This window comes from Coturnix japonica, chromosome 22 (assembly GCF_054131305.1).
Source record: "Coturnix japonica strain WE chromosome 22, WE-NBRP24, whole genome shotgun sequence".
Lineage (NCBI taxonomy): Eukaryota > Metazoa > Chordata > Aves > Galliformes > Phasianidae > Coturnix > Coturnix japonica.
Genome location: NC_140684.1, coordinates 6,829,680 through 6,856,821, shown reverse-complemented (window position 1 = coordinate 6,856,821; position 27,142 = coordinate 6,829,680). Strand labels below are relative to the sequence as shown.

At 54.3% G+C, this 27,142-nt stretch overlaps 1 protein-coding gene across 1 annotated transcript; it reads right to left on the bottom strand.

Annotated features, from left to right (window-relative positions):
* Nucleotides 1-248: 248 nt before the first annotated feature.
* TMEM132E (transmembrane protein 132E) lies at nucleotides 249-18,798 on the bottom strand. The gene is made up of 9 exons (XM_015881034.3): nucleotides 17,698-18,798; nucleotides 8,440-9,346; nucleotides 8,086-8,226; nucleotides 6,536-6,728; nucleotides 6,096-6,239; nucleotides 3,362-3,567; nucleotides 2,488-2,767; nucleotides 2,217-2,408; nucleotides 249-1,585 (listed from the first exon to the last, which is right to left on the bottom strand). Exons 1-9 carry the CDS (start codon nucleotides 17,768-17,770, stop codon nucleotides 560-562), a joined length of 3,162 nt encoding a protein of 1,053 aa, XP_015736520.2. The 5' UTR covers nucleotides 17,771-18,798; the 3' UTR covers nucleotides 249-559.
* Nucleotides 18,799-27,142: the final 8,344 nt, after the last annotated feature.

The following is a 27,142-nucleotide window of genomic DNA, read 5'->3' as shown; positions in this document are numbered from 1 at the left end:
TGGTAAGCTTGAGGTGAGGGTGCAGGCTTTGCCCCCACTTTTTCCCCGCACAACCCATAGGATGGCAAATCCCCACATCAGTGCTCACCTCCAAAACTGTGCAACCAGGTGCAGCAATTGTGCAACCCCCATGTACAGTGGATGGCTTTTGGGAACCCCCACCCACCACCTCCCTGCAGTGGGCCAATGGGATGTCTCCCCTCCTCCAACCCATGCACTGCAAGGACCCGCAGCATCATCTCATCCCATTCACCATTGCACACACTTAATTAAGATCCATCTCCAGCCCCCAGCTTGCATCCCTTGTGGATCCCGCTCAGTGCAGGTTTGGTGCCCCCACCCTGGGGACAAGCAGACGGCAAAGGGCAAGAAAAGAAAAACAGCCCCCAGAGGTGCCTCCGCATGGGGTGAGGAGGATGTGAGATGTGCGAAAGGGAACCTGCGAGAGAGCCCAACGTGGGTCTCGGGCCCCAGGAAGCAGCTGGTGTGGCGTGGCATGGCGTGGCGTGGCACGGCGTGGCAGCCCCCTCCCTCCCACCCCGTCCCCTCTGCCCCTGCGTTAAGCGATCTCTTTGATTCTGCGGATGTAGTTGTGAAGCTCTTCAGGGTCTTGCAGCCCCATGTCCTGGCAGACCCACTCCAAGTCCTCCTCATCGGCGATGGGGATGGAGTTGTAAGCCAGCTCATCGGTGGGCAGCGTGGCGAAGGTGGTGAACTTCACCCGCTTCCGTTTGGAAGTGGGTGAGTTGAGGGGGTCCTCACTCTGATCCCGTGTGGAACCCCCCGAGGAACCGTCCCCACGGCCATGGACCTGGCTCTGCACGCTGGTCTGTGAGCTCCCGCTGCTGTGGTGGTCCGCATGGCAGCAGGTCTGCACGTTTTCCAGGGGGTTCCCAGGGCTCTCAGGCTGTGGGGAGAGGTCATTGTGAGCCCGCAAGGGCTGCCCATTGCCCAGGAAGACCCAGTGGTGGGAGTGGTCCATGTTGGTCTGGCCTTCAGGTGGGATGCGTTTGTGCCGGTATTTCAACACAAAGACAATGCAGTTGATGAGGAAGACCAAAATGGCCAGACAGAAGACCCCCAGAAGGGCATACATGCCTATCTCCAGGTCCGTCAGCCCCCGGGTCACCTGGACGAAGCCAGTGGGGATGGTGGGGAAGTCCTCTGTGGGGTGAGACGCACTGGGCATCCTACTGTCCTCGCTCGGCTCCGCTTTTCTCTCCACCTCTGCCCGCAGAGTGGTGCTTGACCCCATCTCCAGCCCTGGTCTGCTGGGAACGTGGTCATAGTCATAGGTCGGGTCCTCCTCAGAGCCAAAATGGACCCGCACACTGGCCAGGGCTGTGAAGAGCACGCTCTTACGCTTGGTTTTCTGGCAGCTCTCGCAGATGACCAGCTCGGCCCGCAGCAATTCCCCCACACCTTCGCTCTCTGCCACCACCAAGGGGAAGGCTCGGTCCTGGGTCACCGTCACCACCTTCTCATCCAGGCTGCTCACCACCAGGTTGTAGTCCTTGGGGTCGTAGAGGGAGAGGGGGGCTGTGGTGCCGTCGCTGTAGGAAATCCACAGGCTCAGGAGCGCTTCCTGCGGGACCAACACAGGCACCAGTTGCCCAGCACGATGCCAGTCCCATCTGCACCTCCATCTCTCCATCCATCCCTCCTCCTTCACATCCTTCCCCCATGCAATTCATCCTCTACCCATTCGCCTATCGATTTGTTTTATTCCTCCCAACCAGCACCTAGCTCTTCTCTTTTGCCTGTTCTTCCCTCAGTTTTCCCCACAGTTGCCCAAACACAGTGCCTGCTGAGGGTTTGGAACAAGGTGCAGACCATTTTCTGGCCTGGTATCAGATGGTGCTGATGCTCACCCCCTTCCCCATTGCTACCTAGGGCTTGGTGTGAAGGAAAAGTTCAGGAGACAGAGCTTCAAGGCTCCCAGGTAGAGGCCATAGGACAAGCAGGACCTCTACAAATGAGGTTCTCCCCAAATCTCAGCCCCACAGGATAAGCAGGACTTCTACAAACCCCAAATCTCAGCTCCCAAGGCATGAATCAGGGCTACCAGAGCTACGAACTCTGTGAGTTTTCCTCCATACCTCTGTCCACATGGACATGGACAAGATTTGTGATTTGTGAGCTACTTTAAGGTGGGAAGAAGACTTTTTAGATAGAACTCCATCCCAACTTGAGTCCCCCCCAAACCTGGACCTCACCTGCTTGAGGAAGCTGAGGGTCTGCTGGGCAGCCGTGCGAGCAATGATGGTGTGGCTATTTCCAGGGCTAGGGTGGAGGGACAGTGAGAGGCTGGAGACCACCTGGGCCTTCAGGTCTGTGATGCTGACCTTCTCCTCCGCCACCGTCACCAGTGTCTCACCCAGCACGGCATCCATGAGTGGGGACACAACCTGCAGGGGATGAGGGGACCATCACCACCCGCCAACCTGAAGCCATGTTGTTGGGAAGGGGAAAGTTAACCAGGGGTACCTTAAAGAGCGTGGTGCCTGGCTCTCTGCCTGCCAACGTGAAGCTGTCCACCAGGTGGGCCACCCGTGGGTCATCCACGCGCATGAAATCACTGACCAGGTCGGTCACCTCCACCAGCCAGTCGGGTCCCAGCATGGTGACCACCTGCCCCGTGCCCTCCGCTGCCGTGGTGTGGAACTGGGTGAAGACCTGCAGTGTGGCATGCTGGTATTGCAGAGCACAGCCCCGGCTCTGCTTCCTCTCCTCTTCATCCTCCTCGTGCTCACTGTCCCGCACTGACCTGTGGGACAGGGACAGGAGACAGGTGGCAGGGCATGGAGAAGTGCAGGGTGTTGCAAAGCAGGGGAAAAGCATGATGGAGACTGGTCAGAAATTGCCTGTTATCCATGAGGTCTCTGAGGGCTTTAGCAGAAAATGGGGTAGCCAAAATCTCTGCCCCCTAATCAGCTGAAAGGACAAGATATCTCAAGTTGGGAGGGACACCTGAAGGTCTCTAGATCTCAAAGCAGCATTAAGTTTGGAGCTTGGCAGCTCCTAGCCTTATCCATAGGAATTTTGACTGTTGACATGGATGAATATTCCTTACTGGTCCCAGTGTTCAGCCATTTTCATTGTGACATTTTCCTCTATCCATCTAAAAAATACAACCTGCATCCACAGTCCATGTTTTCACTGCAGAAAAGTCTGGTTCCATTATTTTTGAAACTACCCTCATTAAGAAGCAGAACATGAGCACTGGACTTCTGCTACCTTCACCTTGTGTTCTCTAGCACATCCCATGCCCCTATCTTGAGGTCCTGCTGTGGACCTATCCCAGCCTATCATTGCCTCCCTTGCCCTGGGGTACCCCTAACGCTGTGCCCCCAGCACCCACCTCCTGTCTGGCAGGATGGGCACCCTCCAGCCCTTCACTTGGCTCAGCCGTGAGTCTGAGAGCTCGATGTGCAGCGGCAGTTTGGGCACCCACACCGTCATCTCCAGCGGGGCAGAGAGGTGTTCGTAGGTGAAGGTCACCCTGGCACTCATGGAGCCCTGCGACTCCTTCCCACTGACAAAGACGTAGTCGCAGCTGCTGGAGACCTGGGGAGAGGAGAAAATGAGGAGGGAGTAATGGGACATCTGTCCCCAAATCTCCCCCACCTACAGCTAGGGAGAGCAGGCAGCAACCACTGCCATGGAAGGGAATATAGCCCCATGCCCACCTCCATCCCTATCCCAGTGCTTCCTACTGACTCCAGAAAAACCTTTCCAGAGTCCATCTGAATCCTCGCATTCACCTCCTCTCTCTCTTCCTCTTTTAATTCCCATTTATGCAAATGTCATTAGTTAAATTTGCTATGAAACAAATACTTCCTGTGGGGGCCACTTATTACCAACCAATCCAAGGCAATTAAGGAGCTAAGAGGTTGCCACCACAGCATTGAGTGGCTCAGTGCAACAGAGCCAACAACACCTTCTCTTTCCCAGCCAGCAGGAAGGAGGCACTGGGCTGGGGACTCCCACTCCACGCCTGCAGCTTTCCCTGAGCCCAACTGATGGGGTTTACTCCTTGTCCTCGTACCAAAGCTGTCTAAAAAGACAATCTCAGCTCTGACAGGGCAGCATTTGAATAAAGATGAGCTTTTGGGTAAATCCTCCAGCTCTGGATATTGAGCAATTTATCACAATAAATATGATGGGATGCTGCTTGCATTACCTTACCTAATAAATCCCCCCAGCATCTTGTTCTGGGGGCCACTTGTTTTTCTGTTGGTTGGAACAAAAAGGGGGGGGGGGAGAGGGAATGACAACAAAAAATAGCAGCACATCAGCCCTGTCCTGATGATGGAGTGACTGCAGATTAGCTTTTAAATGAAGTGTACACTTGTTGGGAGATACTTCCCGGATTTGCAGCAAGGCACTGGGAAACGAGGCTGAGGTCTGCCTGGGCTGAGAGCCAAGGAGCCGACAGCTCCGCTCCTGTGCAGAGCTCCTCCCTTGGCACAGCCTCAAGCATGGGATCAAGGGGAGACATCATCTCCCCATGCATATCCCTCAGCATATGCGTGGTGCTTGAGGTCACCGCGTGACCCTGGATGGGCAGAGCATGAGGAGATGCCCCGTGTCATAGAATCTTTAAGGTTGGGAAGACAACGAAGCTCATCTAGCCCAACCATCAACACATTCCTGTGTGCCCATAGAGGAGATGAGGGTGGCATTTCACACCCACACTCTGTCACCAGCTTTCATGGGTGGCTGCAGCACCTTCACTGCCATGTCATAGAATCACAGAATGACTCCAGTTGGAAGACCTAAAGATCATCCATCTCCAGCCACCATGTCCTCCACATCCAAGATGCATTCTGTCCATGCAGCGATCACCACTACACCACACACAGCATGGAGATAAGCAGCCTTTTCCCACTCCTCGTCCCTCCTTATTTCTAAATTATTCACAGTAACAGACAGTGGATCTCACCATGTAAGCTCTGATTTATGTAACAGCTTTATAGCCCTGACACCGTAATCATAGTGCCCAATCTCAGCAGGAAACTGAGAGCTCCCTCGGAAACACATCACTAGCGCAAACACAAAATAACTCAGCAAGGAATTGCATGGGGCTGTGGATGGAGAGCAGAAGGAGAGCACACGGGGCTGGAGGGCTGCTTTATGTATTATTCATCCCCGCTTGTGTGTGTGTGTCTGCTCCCCCCAGGTCTGGGGACAGCGTGTAAATAGATTTATGAGTCGAAAGGCAGCACATTAAACAGTTTAAGTGTCTTGGAGTCCATCCTGAAGTGTATTATTGCTCCAGTGTTTTATCACGCTGCGGAGGACCGGCCTCCATAAATTAGAGCCGGTGCTGTAAATCGCATGGATCGGGGTTTTGTTGGAGAAACTTGGGTAAACAGGTTGTGACACCAGCTCCCACAGGGCTGACGGCTCCCAGGGACCCATGGAGAGAGCACATCCCAACACCGACAGGGCTGGGAGAAGGCACGATGTCTAGGGGTGGGTGGGTGGATGGATGGATGGGTATGGTGATGGAACAGTGCAGGCGGGTAGCTGGATGGATACATAGAATGATAGAAGAATATATATGGTTGAATGGGTATGGTGATAAAAAAATAGACACCCGTGGCTGGGTTTGAGGGCTGATTCTGCCAAGTCAGCTGAGGGATGCGTGGGCCATTATTGCCATGGGAGCCTGCACGTGTTTTGTGCTCAGTGGAGCAGCCTCAATCCCACACAGCCCCGGTCTCCTGTGTCCCACTGTCCCCAGTGCTTTGCTTGACCCTCACAGCTCAGCCCAGCATTAAATCCCACACAGGAGATGAATATCACCCAGAGACGCATGTGAAGCCACTGATGAAAACGTGTGGTTCACATCTCAAGGCGACAGTATTTCACCTTATCGGCGCTAAGTACTGCGATAACCCATAGTTATTGCTGCTGCCTGGTGCCAGCGTGAGCAGCACCACAGCATCCAATGGCCTTCAGTGGGGACAGTGACAAAGTGCATTGGCCTTCTCTCTGCAGACAGGCACAGAGGGACTGAAACCACCAGAGGAGCTCAGCAGGGATGCACTCCTGGGGTGGGAGATGGGAGTTATCCCCCCTATACGCACCTTGATGATGTCCTCATTGTTAGATTTGCATTCCACCATAGCTGAGACATCCACAATGACACCACTCAACTCAATTGCAATGACCTTCACAGGAATGGCCACTGTCCGGCCTGTCAGAATGGCTGTGTTAATGATTTCCGTGTCCTGGGGAGAAAAGGTGCAAAGGAGACAGTCATTGGAGGGCAGCCTGCTCTCATGCTCCAGCCCTGGGCCCAGGTTCTCCCTGGTCTCTCTCCTGCTTCTCTTGCTCCAGCCCAGTACAACTACAGTGGGATGCATGGATATATGGATTCTGCAGAAGGGGATATGGGACAGATGAGCTAGTGAGACAGCCAGGAGCATGACAGACCACATCAACATCCATCTCTCCCTGCAAAATCCTCAAGGGACAATAAACCATCCCCACTATCAAACCAGAAGGCAAGTGCAAGGCCTCTTACCATGGCCAGGGGCACGATGGCCCGGATGTCCCTCTGGATGACCGTCAGCTCTGTCACCACCTTCTCCAGATCAGGTGGGGGGTTACGGCCCCGGTAATCAATGTGCCACATGATGCGACGTGTCACCGACTGGCTGGTGAAGTTCTCCATCTCAAAATCCAGCTGCATGATCTCAGAGGAGGATTCTCCATCCCTGGCAGGGGACCAGAGGAGGATGCAGTGAGTTGGGTGCTCTGGATGGTCCCTGATGCAGAGCATCTCCAATGGGTCCCTCCTTAGGGGTGCCCCTGTGTGATGAAGGGACCAGAGCGGTCACCACCATGATGCTCATCCCAAACACAGCTGCTCCATTGAAAGCCCACACAAAGGGAAAGTATTTTTCCCTGTAGATCCAGCAAAAGCCTCCTTGGAGCAGGAGAATGGAGCAGGGTGAGAAGTGTTGAAATAGTCCTGTTCTCATCTCAGCAGGCAGCAGCCATCAAGAAAGTCCCATCAATCTGGGGATGCTGGATGCAGACAGTTTCTCACTTATAAATATATAATGAGTGAAAGGGATTCCTTGTAGCAGCACAACAAAGCCCAATGTCTTCTGCATCCCCCCGAGCATCCCCGGCAGAGCAAAGCTGCCTGGATTTGGGAAAAGACTTAAGATGCAGATACTGGAGTGCAAAATTGCTAGTATTGGCCATTATCACCCCAAAGCTATGGATGTACCAGGTTGCCTCCAATCCCCGCTGCCCCTGAGGCAAAATGCTTGTGCTTACACGGCCCAGAGGGCAAAACGGCTTTGAGTCATTCATCATTTCCATTACGTTAATATTTGATCGAGTTGTTTGTCTAAAAGGTGATTGTAATCACTTTAAATTCATCTCCCGTCTCTAACCTTTCAAGGCTGATTTGAGTCGGCAGCAGAGGCAGAGGGGGGGCTGGGAAAGGAGAGGGGAGATGGAGCCCTCTATGCCTGTAGTGCATGGCTCCTGGATGGCATAGGGCCATTCCTGCAGTGGGGAGGGTGGCTTGTGGCCACAGGCACTAATGTCTCTCTGCTATAGCCACATTTGGCATCTTTCAGCACAGCTTGAGAGCATCAGTTTGCTCTAACCCAGATCCTGGAGGCATTTCTCTCCCAGCTCCTGAAGGCACCAGGTGATGGAGATGTCACCACCTGGGAACAACCCAGCATGTCACAGTCCTTCCTGCTGGTGACTCGGACCAGTGTCCAGCCCCTGCCCTTGCAGTTCAAGGAGCCCCAACAGCCCCCCTATACTCAAGGGCCAGTCCCACATCTCCCCTTCCCAGAGCACCCTCTGGGTTTTAACTCATCTTTGTCCTTCTGATCATTCTCAACTCTGTCCCCTGGATTCTCCTTGGCCAACACAAGCCTTTCATCACCCAAGCCAGAACCACGAGGAATGGGCATCATCCCATTGGTGTTGGCCATGGAGTAGATCACACCCAACCACACCACCCTGCACCCCACATCAGGTGTTCAAGACCCGTGGAGATATGGAAGTGACAGACATGATTTAGGGGGTATGGTCGATGGTTACCTGGGTCCAGCGCCCTCCACCCTGGCCACGTCGACAGTGGCCGTGGAGTGTTTGCCACCCGTCAGCAGCTCCGAGCTCACCAGCCACTGCCCACTCCTCGACTTGGTGCTGAGCAGGTTAACCCCTTTCTTGGCCTTCACCCTGCAGAGAGACATAATCAGGGCAGGATCCCATATCCCTGTACCCCCCCAGACATCTTCACCACTCTTCTGTGTGTACAGAAGGACTTTTCACCCCAAATTCCTCTTGAATCTCAGAGACATCATCCATAGTGAAGATGTCACTGCTCCACCCAACCCAGTCAAAACGACCAATCCCTGCCAACAGACATGGGTCATGGGATCAGGACCCTACCTGAGGGTGAAGTGCTCCACCGTGGAGTTGGACATCAGGTAGAGGAGGATGCTCAGCACCTCACCTGGCTTCAGCGGCCGGTCAGGCAGGCGGATGAAGACATTGCCATCCAACTGATGCTCCTGCATGGGCTGTACAGGGGGAGGCTGCAGGAGGCTGACGCTACCGATGCGCAACAGTGGGTGCTGCGTGGGACCCTCAGTCCTTGCCCCTCCAGTCCCTCGACGAGGGGATGATGCCGATGTGTCCCCAAGGCACTGTCCGGCCCCATCAGGGGCATGAAGAGTGTAGTAGAGCTCCACTTGTTGGCTCTCACCTGGAACCTCCATGCCGTCAGGACCCTTCCTGCGGCCCAGTGGCACAGCAGCGGGCCGGAACCAGGCGTGAGGCAGCTCAGCCTGCACCAGGCAGGTGGCCAGGCTGCCCCGCAGCCGGCACGAGCTCTTGATCTCGCGGGCATCACGGAAGGCATGAAGCCTGACGCAGGGCAACCGATCGGTGACGTCAAAATCATCCCAATCCCGACCGGCCACGTAGAAGAGCACTTGGACCACGGGCTGGTTGGCCACCAACCGGGGCTGGATGATGAAGGCGCGCACCTTCCAGTTGACTGTGAGGCGGTTGGGGACTTCCAGGGTGCTGGAAGGCTGCAGGTGCTCCTTGGGCAGCACCAACCCCGTACTAAAGGGTCCCAGGGTAACATTGAGCACAGGCAGCTCCTTGGTCTGGAAGACAACGAAGGGCTCGGATCGTTGCAGAGGGGTGCTGCTGTTGGCCGGGGGGCTGGTGCCCACCTCCTTGAGGAAGAAGGCCAAGCGGGTGTTGGATAGGCGGTAGCTTACAGGCAGCATCGCGGCACCAGGGGGCTCAAGGGGCTCAGGGCTGGGGGCTGGCCCCTTGGCCTGGGCTGTGAAGGGGATGGAGAGGATGGTTATTGTGGGACATCCAACTCTGAGCTCCCATAGCACGTACGAGGTGCTGCAGCCCCAGAGTATCCAGCAAGGGCAGCAAAAGTTGAGACGGGTTTCACTCGTGTTAACCACCCCAGAACCTCAGTGATCTCTGTGCTTCCCAGTGAGATATTCAGCCCTTGGCGTGGGATGGAGCATCCAGGATGTCAAGGGCATGCCTAAAATTGTATCTGGATGTGCAGGAATAGGGGATAAAAGGCTGAATCCTCATTTCCATCAACCTTTTGCCAACATGCTGATGGAGTCTGCAGGACAGACCCTGCCCCAAGCCACAGCTGGCGGGATGCACTAAGCCCAGCTCCATGGGCAGCATTTGCATCTCCCATCCAGTACCCACCAGCCCTTGTGCTGCAGCCCCTCACTGCAGACATCTCAAAGAAGACATCTCAAGGTCTTCTCATCTGCATCTGCCAGCAATTCCCAGGATGCTTCCCCTCCCTGCAGCTCCCCGTCGCACAGAAAGCAGCCCTGGCTCTGATTGCAGCCATTCCCCAGTGACTCCAGCCTCCTCCAGTGGCACCCAAATTACAGGCGTTGAAAGGCTCTGATGTGACAGCTCAGCACTCAGAGCAGCACCTGGATGGGGGCTTCCAATGGGGGATTGCTCCAGGGGGCTGCCTAATCTATTGCTCCTACCCCTATTTTCTACACAGGGACACGGGAGGGAGTGTGGATACACAGGCAGGGTTTTAGCAGATGCAACATCAATGTGGTTGCACTGTACAAGCAGCTGTAGGGTTGCTGCTGCTTGAAGCTCTGCCTCAGTTTCTGCTGCTGATGCAGAAGAGAGGACACTGGTTCCGAAATGCTGGGGCAATTGGCATGCTGGTTCCTGCAGCACATGGCTCAGCAAGGCAAGGCCCTGTAACTCAGCCTGGATCTAACTGCTGCAGGGGTTAACAGCTTAGGAAATCTCTTAACAGGATTAGCACTTGATAGGGGCACCATTGGCATCCACAGCTACAGAGCACTGGCTTGTCCCACCCTCAGGACCAGACCTGATGCTGCTGATACCACTGGGTCAGCTGCAGCACAGCCCTGCCCTGTGCAGCCACGGCCGCTCCTGCCATTCCTTTTCATTTTTTCTTTCCAAGCCATGAGACTCCTTGCTGAAAAGCAGAGTTGTGGAAAGATCCTCAGACCAGAGTTACACTGGGATAACCACACAAATGCCTGCAAGAATGAATGAGGCATGGGGAGCCAGGCAAAACGCTGAAGCTTGATGCTGAATCACTGAAACTGTAATTGTTATCCCTTAAAAGTCTCCAGTGTTTGGAGAATACTTACAACATTCCACAGAGGAAATGCACCCAAAGGCCTGCACCCCTCAGGGGACCCCCTCAGCAACAGGGGACCTGGGTGACAATGCTGATGGGATGGCAGTGTGGCTCCAAGCTCAGCACCATGCTCACAGATCCCAGTGCCATGGGGGATGAGCCAGGCTGCAGATTAACGCCGTGGTCATGATTAGTGCAGCACAGGCGGATTGCTGGCACCCTGAGATGCTATTTCCTTCCGCAGACAAAATGCATTTAAACGATGCTATAATCTGTAGCCAGGAGGGGGGATGTGATGGGTGTTTCCACTCCTTGGCCATAAACTAATCCTACAGGGCAGGGTCTGGCTGGCCACGTCCAGCCCAAGGCTAATAGCAGCCCAGAGCTTTTATTCTTACAGCCTCTGCATCAAACAGGGATAGAGAGTGGGATGAGGAAGGACATGGGGTCAAGACAAACAGACATGGGTGGAGAAGGATAATGGAACCAGGGAGAAGAATGGAGAATGGATGGAAAGGATGGAAGAAGGGTGGAAGGAAAGAAGGGTAGAAGGAAGAGAGGAAGGGCAGGTGGAAGAAAGGAGAAGTTGGTGGGAGAAAGGGTAAGTAGGTAGAAGGGAGGGAAAGAGGGAGGAAGGAAAGACCATCAACTCAGGGGACCCCAAGCAGACTGTCCCAATGCAGAAGCCCCCAGGAGGGTGAGGGTGGTACCTCTGCCATCACCCCTGTCTCAGTTTAGGGAGACAGATGGGTTAAGCCCTGGCCACTGACTCCACTCTGCACCGGCCCGCTGCATTTAACAGGATTTGCAGTGCCTGACCTGCATTCCTGATTTTATTAGGCTGGCACAGGGAGGACCATATGGTTCTTCCACTCTCACAGCTCAGCACCACGAGCAAAAAGCAGGCTCTGACCAGCCCAGGGGCTGCCTGGGCCCCATGGACTGAGGACACCCCCAGCCCCATAGAAGGACAGGACACCCACGTCCTTCCCAGCTCCCTCTGTGGCAAACCAGGGTGGACTCTGAGCCACAGCAGGGACAGAGGGCAGAGAGGGAGGCAGAAACACACAAACTGGCGATGACCCCCCACCCCCGAGCAGCCACATCTGCCTGGCCAGATGTGCCCCACGTCGCCGCAGCCACGCAGCCAGATGGGCCACCGTGCTGGCAGTGGGGTCACATGGGGACAGCAGTGCAGGATGCGATGTGGCAGCACCCACAAACCATGCACTGATGTCAAGAGCCCCCCATGCTAAGGGAGATTGTTGCTTCTGGGGGTCTCCAGTGCTGAAACCAACCCCATAGATAAACCCAACTCCATCATCAATGCTTGGGGCTGCTGGGAGCAGACAGATGGACACATGGGAAGAAAGGCTGATGGTCAGACTGAATGTGGTTGTGGCTCCTCAGCCCCTCCATCCCTGCTCCCACTAACTGTCCCAAGGCTGAACAGCCTCCTCCTCCTCCTCCCCCTTCTCCACTTCCCCTTATTCAGCACTGATACCCAGCACTGAGCTTCAGCTTAGCTCCAGCCCCAGCTGTTTGCCATAGGGATCACTTTAGCCACACTCCAGGGGGGAACTTGATCCCAGCTTATCCTGTGGGATATGGCGGGGGGCTCCCGGCACATATATCCCCACTTAACTAGGGAAAAGCAGATAGAAAAGCACTGGATAATAAAATAGGGCTGTTGCTGGGGGCTGTGGCCCAGTCTGTTCCAACACAGCCGAGCTCCGTGATGTAATGACTGGGGTTGACATTGTGATCAGTGCACCTAGCAGATGGTTTTGTGCTGGTTTGAAGCTCTGCTGGCACTTCTTGGAGTTCCTGATCACCCAGGGGGACAAAATGGCTGATGGGGTTTAATTAGTGGTCCAAGATCCCAAAGATGGCCCCTGCACAGCCCAGCCCCTATAGTGCAGCTGTCACCTCCAGGTCACTGCTAAGGTTCCAAGAGGACGGTTCCACCACCACAAATGTCCCACCTCAAAGCCAGCAGCATCCATTCCACCTCCACCCAAACCTCAAAGATTCAGCCCTGGCAGTGCTATAATTGGCCACAGCCTCAAGTACCCATTCCTATCTCTGCAATGTTTGGATTATGGGGGGTCACAGGGCAGCAGGACCCCCGCTTTGCACTGTAGCACAGCACAGATTGGGGAAACCCTCCCAGCAATGAGACAGGAGCTGAACCAGGAAGCCCAGCTCTCATGAGGAACTCAGAAAATGCTTCCCATCAGCTGGAGCCTTGGAAATTGTTTTCGGCGACATGAAAGACAACAAGATCCCCGGCGCAGTGCGAGCTTCCATCTCCAGCGTTAGCTAATTGGAAGTCAATTAAGTGAATAATTGTTACAAATGTACAGTCACCTCCCCCGGCGCACAGCAGTGAGATGGCCAACGAGAGGATGCAGGGACAGGGGGACACTAATCCCTTGGCCATCCTGGTCCCCAACTCTGTCTGCCCCATAGCGGTGATGGTGTTGAGAAGCCCCATGGTAAGAAGGAGCACAGTGCCCATCCCAGAAGGGTGATCTCTACAGCCCAGAGGAGGGATTGAGTGGGTAATGAATGGGAAAAGGAAACCAAATCTTCCTATAGGTGGCAGTGGTGGATTCTTTGGTGTCTAATATAGGACTGTGCAGGCACTGGTTGACTCTCCCTTTTTTAGAGTTCCAAAGGGGATGGATGGAGATGCTGTTGCCTGGAGCATCCTTGGAAATCCTCCTCCCCCCAAGTCTCCCAATAAGAGCATTGTGCTGGTGGTACAGCAGCCCTTCCAGCTCCACAGTGGCAAGAAGCAACACAAGGCAATGCCAGCAGGGCGCACGCTGGGTGCCCCGGGCTGCAGTGCTGAGCCCTGCATTTCCCCCAGGAAACTAATCAAAGGGATGGGGGAAGAAACCCATAGGAATAAATAAATATGGCCTAAATGGGATGTGCCGCACACAGGCGCAGCCTGCTATAAATCCTGGGAGCAGGAAAGGCTTTTACGCAGCAGCTACTTTAGAGCAATTTCCACAAATCACACCAGGGGACAGGTTGGGGGCCGGGAAGGAGAAGGGACTCTGCGGTGGAGGAAGAAAAATGAAGGAATGAATTAAAGGGCGGTGGGGAAAATATATATATATGAAATAAAAAGGATGAGGGATTGCCCAAGCATGAATGTCCACAGGAACGCCCAGGGGCTGTGAGATGCAGCAGGGTGGGGGGGATGGGGTACAAACTGCAAGAGGGATGGGGTCCAGCATGGAAAAGAAATCTGGAGAGCAGAGGGATGATCCCAAATGCTGAACTTTTGTCAGTCCTGCAAGGGACAGAGCAGAACCTGGTGCAGTAACTCACTGGGCTGGGATGCAAAAGGAATCTGAGATCTCAGGCAGAGGGATTAAAAAATCAAGCATGGCAAATATTGCACAGCAGCGAAGGGAAAACGCTGCCCAGCGGGAGACGGTGGCTTCATCAGGGAGGAAAAGCAAACTGCTGTGATTGCAGCATCCTCCTGGGACAGAGCACAGAGAGCTGTGAGCTGTGGGTTATCGACCTGGGCAGCAACAAGTGGGGCAGCAGCCTGGGAAAGCAGGGCACAGAGAGAGCATCTATACTGGGGTCCTTTGGGGGAGAGGCAACGGCCAACAAATCCCCTCACTTGGGTTTGTGCCTCTCCTATGGCAGGAAGCACCAGGAGCTGCCTCCTCCCACAGCAGTGCCCTGTTGGCACCGTGCTGCACACCCGTCCCAAAGGCACCCAGCCTGGCGCCATGAGGTCCCCCCATGGAAGCAGCCACCACCTCCTCCTTCCCAGGGGGCAGCTCATTAGCAAAGCCCTGTATTTAATAATAAGGGATGCCAATTAGATTATAGAGAGTGACCTTTTCCAGACGGATGGGATGGGATGCTCCTGCAGCAGCCGTGATGAGCGCAGGGTGGGAGGGGAGCACACACTGGTTCCTCCTGCCACTCCTTTGGGTTTTGCCACGCACAGGAGCCAAAATTCAGGTTGTATCACACCAAACCCTCCTCCATCTCACTGTATTTCCCAGGACAAGGCCACATTTCATAGACACGGGGCAGGAGACAGGCAGGTGGCTGCTCTGTGCCCATTCCAATGTCAGGAGATGCTCTGCTGGAGAGGGGCTGAGGTTTTTCATGGAGAGGATTGGGGGGCACGAGGGACTCCAACAGCTGGGGAATTAAGTCAGTGAATTGAAGCACAGAGCCAGGTTTCTGGAAGCACTGAGCAGTGCCCAGCTATGGGAGTGCTGCTGCCCCATGCCCTGCCTCTGTTTCCTGCTGTGGAACTTAGGTCCCAGATTACTGGGGCAACCAGGCTCATGCACACAGGCTGATGCACACTATCAAAGCACACTGCACCAGTAAAAAAGGCCTCATCTGTTGCTGGGTTAAACAGCAGGCAACAGTTCAACCCCAAATTCAAGGGGAAGAAAAGGTGATGGGGAGCAGCTGGGGTCACGCAAGGGCAGCCTGGAGACAAAGCCTGGGGTTGGGCCTGGGGTTGCTGCTTTCTGCCTGGTTCAGTCCTGCTCGGGGGCTACATCCCTCTGACAGGAGCACCGTGGTCCTGCTGTTCCCTGCCTGCTCTGGGCTGTGCTGGGTGTGCTCAGGGATTGCACCCATTCAAGTGAGCAAACGCCAGCTGCATTTTCCCTATTTCAACAGCGAGTTATGGCATATCTCCACCTGCTGGTCTGAAATATCCCAAAGGTGGGGATGCTCTGAGCCCACATGGGGATGGGAGGCTCTGTGTGCCCTTGTGGGGCTGGGACACATCCTCCACCCCCAGCCCCACACATGGGATCCTGTCACATTAGGAATTATGGGGTCGGAGATGCAGGGAGATCGACGTGGCCCCAACCCTATTGCCAATGGGATGGTGGTACACGCTCCCCCCACTGAATAACACCGCATCTCTGTGCCCACCGCCCAGTGAGAGGGGAAACTGAGGCACACAGCAGGGATGGGGCTCGGTGAGCAGCAGGGAGAGCAGACAGCATCTAAACCCAACACAAGCACAACACCAGGTGAATCCCTGCTGTGCCGCAACCCCAAAGAGCTCCTCTGGCTTTGAGCTGCCGGCTCCGTCCCTCCGCAATACCCTCATGCAGCCCCGGGGCCGCCCCGATCCGGGATGTGGGATGCCAAGATCCTCATTCTGGCAGCTGCTGGTTGGGGGGGGACACGGTCAAGTGGGTCTCCCAAAAAAGAAGGGAACACCAAGGGGTGAAGCTGCCATAGAGGTATTAAAAATAACAAGAAATAATCATTGTAAAGGGAATAAAAATAACTCCTTCACCAAGAGAGAAGGGCTCTGCATGGCCGTGTGCTGACCCCAGCAGCCACCCCAAGCATCCCACAAGGAAGGATAAGGGAATGAGGAGCCTTCAGCCACTCTTTCTGGCTCCCTGCAAGCCTTTATTTATCTAAGAAAGGCCACAGCAGCCACGAAATGAGCCCTAAGTGTTGGCTGGTGCCTTGCAGGGATTCCAGTACCCTAAACGGCAGTCCTAGCTTAGGGTCCCCTTGGTCCCTTAGGGCTACTGAGGGGCTACATGTGCCCACTGTGCTGGTCTGAGGAGCAACAGGGAGCTCAAGGGCCCCCAGCAGGGGATGGAGAAAAGGGGCTGCGTTGCGTGGGCACAGGAAATGTGGGCACAGGAGATTTCCCATCGCAGAGCATTCCTCTGGCAGTGGGGCTGACGGCCGCCTGCGGTGCCGTGGGGAAGCCAGATCCAGACGTCTGCATCTCATAAAGGCAAATTCAAGAGGGAGGATGAGCACGTTTCCCTGCTGGCTGCCCATCTCATACCTGTTGTTCCCCATAAGGCAGAATGCCGGGGCTCTGCACCTGCTTTTGGGGTGCCAGGGGGGAACAGCACCCAAAGGTGCTGTGTGAACTTGTGGGGTCAACAGGGCAAAGCTGTGCTGCCAGAGCTGCCCCTGGAGCCTTTTGGGAGGGGGTACGGGGGGGGGCTAAAGGAAAAATACAACCCCTGCCTGCTTCCTGCAGCACTCTCAGTGTCTCCCCTCCCTGATGATCATTTTTGCTCCCCGGGAGCCTCAGGGGCTGCAGATGCTCAGAAAAGCCCCAGAGTGCTCTGTCCATGGGATGCTGGAACACGATCCAGACACCCCAAGACTGCAGCAGTGCATCCCTTAGGGACACCCCAAGCTCACAGCACGGGGTATGCACAGCACCCACAATTTCCAGCAGCTCCCTGCTTCCTGCAGCTTTGCCTGGTGCATTTGCAGGAGTTGCTTCTATAGGAAAACCACCCCAAAAGAGCCATACCCTAATAAAGCCCCCGCACCCCAGGCAGCAGGTTCCCCTACCCCCAGACCTGTCACTGGGGCAGGCCAGGATGTCACCAGTGGGCACAGCGTGGGGTAATAGCTGTGATTTGAATGCAACTCAGGGAAAGTGAGAGCAGGCATTGCTCCCCCCTCCTACCCCCATAGAGGCAGCTGGGAACCCCTACCTTGAAATGCACAAATCAGAGGGAGAGAGGAGGTTGTACCGTACCCCAACCCTATATGATGGCACAGCGGTGACTCTCAGCACCCAACTTGGCGCAGGATGCAAAGCATCCCTTGGTCAAATGGGGATGGGGATGAGGATGGGGGGGGGGTACCCCGGTCTGCATCAGGAATGAAATGGGTGGGGGAGGATGGGGGGCGGGGGGCTGGGAGATGTATCCCCTTTGCCCCCCATCCCCCCCCTCACCCACCCAGCAAACAGCCCATTAGCAGCGCTCAGAAGCAATCTGTCATTTTATTAAGCCGGGAATAAAAGTCTTAATCTTTACCCATTTGCTCGGGGGGAGGTGGGCACGGGGCGAAGGGAAGGTGGGGGCTGTGGAATGCAGGGGGCACAGAGGGGGCAGAGGCTGCTGGGATGGGGGGCAGAGAGGGGAGAAACCCCCTCAGGGATGCAGACACACGAACGTACACACAGATTGGTGATCCCCCCCCCCCGCGCCGGCAGCACTCACCGGGCAGCAGCAGCGAGCAGAGGCAGCAGAGCAGAGCGGCCGGCCCGGGGAGCATCTTCTCCAGAGAGCCCATATTGAGGCGTTGGGAGGGGGGGGAACAGCGATAGGAGGGAGAGGGGCAGCCAGGCCTTGAGCCCCCCTTCTATTCCCCCGCTTAAAAAAATAATAATTAAAAAAATCCAAACCGAGCACCAAAAAAAACCCGCAGAAATCCCCTAAATCCAACCACGTGCGAACCGGCGGCAGCAGCCAAGGGTGGGATTGGGGGTGGGGGGGGGAAAGAGGGGACTAACCGCCCCCCCTTCAGCTCAGAGCGCAGAGCACCCCATCCCCGGCCCCCCCACCCCTGCCTGCCGCAGCCCCCCCCAGCGCCCGCGGGGGGCTCCGAGCCGGAGGTGGGTCCCCCCCCTCTTCTTCCTCCTCTTCTTCCTCTTCAGGATCCAGGGGGGAGAAGAGCACGTGGACCCCCCCCCCCCCCCGATGAAAAAATCAAAGCAAATCAAAGCTGTGCCGGTGAAGGATGATGCTGCAGGGCTAGCGAGCCGCCAGCCCCCCCAGTGCACAATAAAAATAATATAGACAGATAAGACGTCCAAATCTCAGCCTTCCAAAAAGAAAATAGGAATTAAAGCGCTCCCACCTCGAGTAAAATGGGAGGTGGAGGGGGGGGGGGGGGAGAAAGAAAAAGGCGATAATAAGGATAATTTAAAAAAAAAAGAAGAAGAAGAAAAACACCAAAAAACAAGAGGGTGAATAATTAATCCGAGGCAGATGCAATCAATTAATCAGCGGTGGCGGAGTCCCCGCATCCGAAGGCAAAGTTTGGGGGGAGCGGGGCCGGGGGGGTCGGGGCTGGGAGCGGGGAGACCCGGCCATGAGCGTGCAGATGGGGGGGGGTCCCCGCTGCCCCCCCTCTCTCCGGGTTAAAGAGAAAGGGGTGCCCCGCTCGTAAAGAAAAATAATACAGAGGGGAGCGGGAGTCGTGCAGGAGTTTGGGGGGGCTCTGCACTTCACCCCCCTCCCGGCCCCCGTGGCCGCTCGGCCGGAGCCGCATCGGGCTCCGGTGGGTGCCAGCGGGGGGAGGTGCCTTCCTCCTCCCCCTCCTCCTCCTCCTCCTCTTCCTCCTCCCCCTCCTTGGGTGAGGGGGTGGGAGCAGAGCGGAGTCCCGCTCCTGCTGCTGTGATGTGCTGCGCTGCGCTGCGGTGCGACGCGATGCGATGCGATGAAGCCTCCGATCCCCCAGCCCCATTTACCCAGCCGAACCCCCTCCCTACTCGAGTATGCAGTGGGGGCTGCAGAGCCCTCCCTGCCATCCCCTCCCTGCTGTCTCGGGGAGTCATGGCATCCCATCACCCCAGAGAGGAGACGATCCGCACCCCATAGATGAAGGATCCCTGCAGCTTCCCCCGGTCCCTTCTGCCTCGTGCATTGGGAGCAGTTCCCATAGGCTTCAGAGATGCTGGCAGCACAGCTGGGCAGGGATTTCCCTCATCCCGATGGGGAAACGGGACTTGGGGGAACACACCCAAGGAATGCACAGTGCCAACTGGAATGTTCAGGGGTCCCAAAACGAGGGCAGGGAGAAACTCCTCCATCCCCACTCCCCATCTTCCACCCCATCCCCAGACCCCATTCCATCTGCAGGAAGTGGTGTGGAAACCCCACCAACCTCCTATTCCTTCCCCATCCCATTGGCACTGGTGTAGAGCTGGAGCTGCACAGACCATACACCACTCCCACCATCACACCCCCACGTGCCTCCCATGTCCTCTCCTGCATGTTTCCCACCCTCCCCCCAATGTGCTCCCATCCTTCCTCCTCCACCACCATATATTTCCCCGTCTCCCTCCACCAGGAAATATTGGCTGGCACGCTCATCCTGGAAGCCTCATTTATAGTGGAAGTGCGTAAGACATCTCCATTAATGCCAAAATAATTCACGGCAATTAACGGGGTTGACCTTGAGCTGTGATAGAAGCCAAAAATGCCCCCGCAAAGGGCCCAGTGGTCGCATTGGTGGGTGGCACAGTGGGGGGAGGACAGCCCCCCTCACCACTGGGTGCTCTGGGAGGGGCTTTCCTGGGGGTTAATATGCAGATATCCCCAGCAGGGGCCATGGGAGGTGAGCTCTGTCCCCAAACCTGCCACCCAGACCATGCCAAGAGGGCAGAGCATCATCTTCAGCATCCTCAAAACGCAGCCAGTGATCCGGCCTCGTCACACCGCTTGTTTTCATACAAATCCCATGATTTATAACCCAATCTCCCAATTGCTTTGGGGAGGGGAGGGCTGACTCACGGGCTGCAGTCCCTGGGGATGGAGAAGGGAAGCAGTGGCATGGCTGTGATTCATCCCTCCTTGCCCAGCACGAGGTGATGGGGCGCAACCTCAGTTTCCCCTCCCCAAAATGGAATGGGAACATGAGGTGTGCAGGAGCAGTGAGCTGCCATCCCCCTGCTCCAGGCAAGGACCAGACTTAGGGATGCATCAGATCAGTGGACATCACATCTCCAGTGCTGTCCAGACCCAGGACCACGCTTCCAATCCCAAACCTATCAGGAACCCCAAGCAAAGGCATTTCTGAAAGCACCCACTCGGGACAGCCTGGCTCTCCCTGTTAATCCCCATTGGCGTTTCACCTGCTGATAATCCCAGGGCAGCACTAATCGCTGGGATAACAGCGGCTGCCTGACACTAATCGCCCAATACGGCCCTAATCCCTGTGGGAGAGGCAGAGGTGTTGCACGGGGTCAGCAGTGGGCACAGGGCTGGCAGCCCACCCTCCTTTTGGGGGCTGTGAGAGAAAAGCAAAGGGGCTGTGCACTGGGAGGACACTGTGGGGTGTCCATACTCCGACCTTAAAGAGCCTCCAACTCTGATATAGTGCCCATAAACAGAAAAATAGTAGAGTAGAACAAGCTCAGCGGGCACCCCAGGAAGATGATAGCCTCCCATTTTGGAAGGTTCGCAATAAGGATTAATACAGGGAAGTTCCTCACCCCAAAGAAGCTCTCTGCAAAGTGGCCATAGCCCTATAAGTAATTCTGTGCGGGTGTGGAATGGATGAGCCTGGAACATGATTAAAAATATATATCAATTCCCTCCCCTTCGTCGCAGCGCCCGAAATACATTTATATCATCCAGCTTTCCTTATATAGTTCTGATAATGACATAAATATAGAAATCCCGTAATTGCCATAAATTCATTTTATGTTATTATTTCTAAAGGAGAAGAGAGAAAAAAAAAATGTTTTATTGTAAGTCATTGTCCAGCTGCTTTCCTCAAGGGGTTCATGTCACTGTGGTGGTTCCTTGCATATGGTTCGGTCCTGCTCTTCATCCCCATGTCCTGGTGAGCCTTGATGTGATGATCTTGGAGGTCCCCTCCAACCTCAATGATTCTGTGGTTCTGTGGGTGTAGAATCATAGAATCATAGTAGAACTACCAAGGTTGGACATGGGATGGTGGGGATGGGTTGATGGCTGATGATCTTAGAGGTCATTTCCAAAATAATTGATCCTGCAGTTCTCTGATCTCAGCTGAATTAAGCAGAGGGTATGAGGTTCCTGCGGGCTTCATCCATGAAGGGTTGGGGAGTGGGGAAGGAGCCTGTGGCATCACACAGAATCACTGAATCATTCAGGTTGGAAAAGACCTCCCACTCCTCAAGTCCAGCCTCAGCCCACCCCACCATGACCACGTCCATCAGTGCCACATCTCCATGGCTCTGGAACATACGGAGCCCACCATTCCCTGTGCAGTGTGTGCCACTGCAGCACTGCTCTTTGCGAGAATAAATTGCTCCCTGTATCCAACCTGAACCTCCCCTTTTGCCACAGACACAAAGAGCCCCATGGCCGACCAATTGGTTTGGCTTCAGGCACCCCAAACATCGTAACAATGCATTAGGTATCAAATGCAATATTTATAATATTAAAATGAATATTTTAATAGCTTACAAATGTAATGGAAGGGCGAATCAAAGCGGTAGCACCAAGCCATTTCGGTCTGGTGAGATAGAAATGTTTCATTTCAGTTTTACTGTTTGGATTCGTCTTTGCCTCAACTTTTACGTTCTATTAAAATATTAATTTTGGACTATATCATAGGCCTTTAATATTTTATCTGGTGTAACAAGTAGGCATTACCAACATTGCTGGGGCTCCACGAGGGAGAATGAAACAGCCCCATGAGCTGAAAACCCCACGGAGCGACTGCTGCAAAAGGCATTGTCTCAATAGGTCAGCACTGATTGATTCCCCTTTCCCCCCCAAAATCATTACCCCATGGGGCAATTTCAGCCCAGACAATCCACCAGCATATGGTTCAGTGCCATTCATCCATACAAGCAGCTCAGCATCTGCACAGAAAACCCCCGACTGCCGCATTTCCCCAGCGCCGGGGATACACGCACCTAATTACAGCAGCGACAGAGGAGGGGGTGGTTATCTTGGCAGCCGGGAAGGACAGCAATAGCATTTCTTTTCTTTCCTTACTGTTTGCTTTTAGTTGTTTTCTTTCCCTTGAAGACAACCCCCAGTGCGGATTCGGGGGAGAATTTGGCCATGTATAGTGACAAAGCAGCTCCTCCCAGATGAGCGCAGTGTGGGGTGATGCTGAGTACGGGGACACATCTCTGGTTCAGGACCTGTCTGTGTTTGGGGTCGTTTTGTTGTCATTTTGGAGAAGGAAACGGGATTTGCCTCACACTTAAATCAAATAACAGATCTTCAATGAATGAGAGGAGAGATAAGAATCAGCAGATGCAGGAAAATCAAAGGCAACACATTCTGCCTTAAGCAAAAAGAAGTTTTGCATCCAGATTTTAGTGATAGCTGCATCCTAACCTGATGAACCAAAGCCTCATTCTCCAGCCCCAGGCTGCAGTGCCCAGGTGGATGTGATGCCCAGGAGATGTTCCTATAGCCCCTGTGAATGTCTTCTCTCTCTCTGGTCCAAATAGGAGCCATTCATCATCTCCAAATGGCTCAAAAGTCGCAACCATTTATTTCTAGACCCTGCAACCATCTGTTTCTAGATCTTTCAGGCAATTACTTCCAGACTTGAGCAGGCTGGAGGATTCAAGATAGGTGTCTTCAGCCCCCAGCCTACAGAGGGACCTGCTTCTGGGGGAACTCCCACACACCCAGACCCCTTCACCACCCGTACATGTGTATACTATAGAAACTACCTGCAGCATCCTTTCTTTTCCAGCTCCGTTCCCTATATTGTCCATGGATATGGTCCTGTGCAGAGTGCTGGATAGTGCACGGTCATGAGGATGGGACAGGTGGATACATCCCTGCACTCCAGCTTGGGGACAACAACCCATCACAGCTGGCATTTCCACTCCTCTCCCTCCCTCCTTCCCTGCCTCTCTGGCCAAGTAGGAAAGATAGACAGCAAAAAGCACTTAAGAGGAGGAGAAAAGCCCATTTGCTCTGCTTTCCCAGTAGCCCCCTTGTTGGCTCAGCTCAGGCAGCTCAATTTTCTGGAGGCTTTCAGGCCTTCCCCAGTCCCTAATCAGATAAGGACTGTGCGGGGGAGGACATGGGGACGCCCTTGGCAGTGCTATGGGGATGAGCTCATGGCCCATCAGCTCCTACCTGCCTCCAAAAGCTCTGAGCACCCATCCCCAGCATTTCTGGCTGGAAGCATTTCTCCATGAGCCCCAAACCCAAAAGGCAGGTGAGCCCTATGCTGTTTGTTCCTGCTTATATACTCCATTGGAGTCTCTTTCTCCTGCATCTCCATAACCCCATTTGGATTTCTCCAGCTTGACCCCATCTGGGGCAATCCATGGGTTATGGAGAGCTCGGGTTGGAACTGAGTTAATTTGCAAGCTGGGAGGTGGGGTATGGGAATATCTCAAGGTGCCCCAAAAGTTGTTCTTTGGTGTGTACCCAACTGTGTGTGCCCAGCATCCTGCAACACTGGAATGATTTGGCCATCATTAAGGATGGGTCCTCACACCCCCCTCTCTTTACCTCCCCCCACCCAATTTCCCCTCCCTCCTTGCAGCCCCCATGACCTTTCTGGGTGAGGACCCCATAGCAACAGCTCAGCATCCCCCTCTGCCACCTGCACCATGAGGATGGAGCCAGCTGGGCAGCGAGGGGCCGAGCAGTGAGGGGCCTCCCTTTCCCCTTGGCTGGACCTGTCACAGCTGGGCTCATCAGGGATGGGAGAATGGCTGAGCCTGGCTCAGCATCCACAGCCTGGTTTTGTGTTATGGACACCACAGCGCTGAGCTTGTTGCTAGGGTTGTTCCATGGCCATTGTCCCTCATGGGGTACCATTCAGGCTGGAGGGGATTTGGCAAATTCAGTGCAGGGGAAAGTGATTAAATTGATCCTATCTTATTCTATTTCCCCACAGAGCGGCCTCACCGGGCTTCCATCAGACTAATGCCACCCACCCCAAAGCCCCTCCAGCAAAGGATGTCCACAGCCGAGCTGGTGACCACTGTCCAAAGTGACGTCTGTTTGTGGAGACCCCAACAAATGGGCATGTTGATGCTGCTAATTGCAAGCAATGAGGCATCCAATGCAGCCTTGGGGTGGGCACCACAGCCCAGTTCTCCCCCCATACCCACAGCCCAGATTGCACATCCATTGGGATAACAAAGGAGCAGCTGTTGATGCTTGGATGGTCATCCAGCTAATGGCCAGGCATTTGTCCCAAGGGTGCGTGGCCCCATCTGGAGCCCAAACCCATTGAAGCCCTTTGCTCTGTGCCATTAGCAGCTCCCACTGGGATGTGAGCTGCTGCCCCCCATTCTGCTTCTGCTGCATGTCCTGAAATACCCCAGGGGGAAAAAAAATACCCTACAAGACCACTTAGGACCATGCATTTTTCAGAAGGGTATTTAGTACCATTAGAGGAAAACATTTCCCCATCTGTTGTAGCACAAAGTGGATTAACCCCTTCAGCAGCCCTGGGGGGATCAAATTCTGGAGAAAGCGGTGAAAATTGGGGTCTATTGGAAAAGAGGCTCTTCAGCTGCTCAGTGGTGCTGGAGTAAGAATAACAACAGCATTGGGGCCAACAGAGCCTCTGCCCAATAAGCAGCAGCCACTGGAAAGAATAGAAAGCCACCAGAAAACCAGAGCATGGAAGGGAAGGATGGGAAATAGTTGGGAGAAAGGGGGGATTTTCCATCGGGACACATTATGGGCTGTCTCTTGGGGGCCAGTAGGGAAAAGCTGGCCATTTCATGGGAGAAAACAGCAGCATTTAAGACTTCTGGCACCAATTTCTTTTAGAGCTCAGCGGTTTTGGAACAGAACTCTTGTGACCTTGATGAAATCAAAGGTAATTCAGGATTTGGCTGCAAGGTGTCCACATCCCAGTTAAAGCCCCCGGTGTCTCTAGTGCTGTGTCTGATGCATCCAATATATCTACCCCACAAACAGGGCTGGACATGGAGCTGGTCTGCAGCAGAAAGGGAAAAAAATTACCACTGGGAGCAACTTTTTGGGGCTAATTTGGGGTCTTGATGGTCTCCTCCATCCACACAGGGTTGGGTTTGATCAGTGCCCTCAGCACCACCAGCTCCTACATGTGAAATGCATTCAGTACGTTCCACCTCCTTCCCTTGGTGATCCTTATCTCTCCCCATCCAGGGAACCCCCACGGTGTGGGGCACAACAAATCTTTGTGAATGAATGAGGCAGCAAGGAAAACAGAAGTGTGCAAAGGCCACATAAGGGAAGGCAGCACGTTTCCGCTTGGCTGGGCAGCGAGGGGTCCGTGCTGTACCAACAGCATCTCTTTATAGCAGTGACATTGAAGAGAGTTGGGAAAAAAAAATCCATTTTCTTCACCCAAAATGGAAAAGGGAAGGAAAAAAAGAAAGACATTTGCAGCATTGAAAGATTTATGTTCCCCCTCCAGAAGGCAGCATGAGGCTCCAATGCGGCTCCGTGCAGGTGCTGAGCACCAGGAGGGTCCCCAGAGCTCTGTTCATTTGGGGACACAGGTGTGGGCAGCCCCAGGGCTGGGGACAGGAGGCAGAGCCCACCCTGGTAGGGTCATTCCCCAGACATAGCAGGGCTGTGAGCACCTGCACAGCTCCATCCATTTGTGATCTTAATTAATCATCATCCTGGTTAATTAGGATGCCACCCCCTTGTAGCGATGTGTGTCTGAGCCCAAAGCAGGGGGATCTCACAAGCAGTGCACAGCAGTGACTGAAGCTGGCTCTGGATAAACTCTAACAAAAACCCAGCCTCACAAAGGACCTTCCCAACCCCGCACATCCCTATCCTCCTTATGGGCTGCAGGACCCCACACTGGGACCTGCACCCCTTAACTGGGTGAGGAGTCCCAGCCAACAGTGCTTCAAAACCACATTTGTGCAGCCTAAGGTGGAAAGAAAGGGGTAGGGGGTTTCCTGACCTTTTCTCTCCCCTTTTGAACATCTTTCACCCCAAAAAGGTGTAGGGTCACGGAGCCAAAGCAAGCGCAGCCCTAAACCTACTGGACCTGGCAGCCCCTTTGGGGCACTAAATAGCAGCATCGCAATTGGGATCTGCCTCCAGTACTGCCAGACTGATGGGATCTGGGCATGAGCCCCCCCACCGCTGACCCCCCCGTGTCTGTCTGCCTGCTCTCTGGGCAGCACTCCGGCGCCGGAGTTATCAGCGCGGCCACAAGCCAGATCTGCTGAGCGTGAGTGCCATCCCAGGAGCCAGCCGGCTATTTTTAATGCCACTAAAAAGCAGGCAATTTTTCACTTAAGCCTCCATCCCGGACTCCCATTTAGCTGGACTGGAAGTGAGCTCTGACAGCCCCCAGCACAGCACTGCCAGCATCCTGTGTGCACAGCCCCAAAACCTGGCTGCAAAGGGGACTGTTGTGTGCAGGGTCTCCAGCAGCAGCGCAGTCCTGTCCTTGGGGCTGGGAAAGGAGCCTGTCCTGTTCCTTTTTCCTTTTTCCTTTTCCCCTTTCCCCTTTTTTCCTTAGTTCTTTCTCCTCTTTCCTCTTTCCTTTTCCCCTTTTCCTTTCTTCTTTACTCCTCACCTACTTCATCCTTTCTTCTTTATTCCTTACCCTTTATTCCTTATTCCTTATTCTTATGCTTCACTCTTACTCAACATTCCTTTTCTCTCTCCTCATTTTCTTTTTTCCTTATTCCTTATGCTTTATCCCTCATGCCCTATTCCTCATTTCTCATGCCTTATTCCTTATCCATTACTCCTTATCCTCAAGCTTTAATCTTATTCCTTATTCCCTTTCCCTATACCTTATACTTTCTGCCTTTCTCTTTACTCCTTAACCTATTCCCCTTTTTTTCTTGTTCCTCATCTACTTATTTCCTTATCTCACTCCCTATTTTGGTTTCCATTATTCTGCACAAGGGGAATTCAGTCCATTTTGGAGGCTGGGATTATCCTTGGTGCCATTCTCCAGCACAAAGACCCTGTTTAAGCCAGGTGAGGG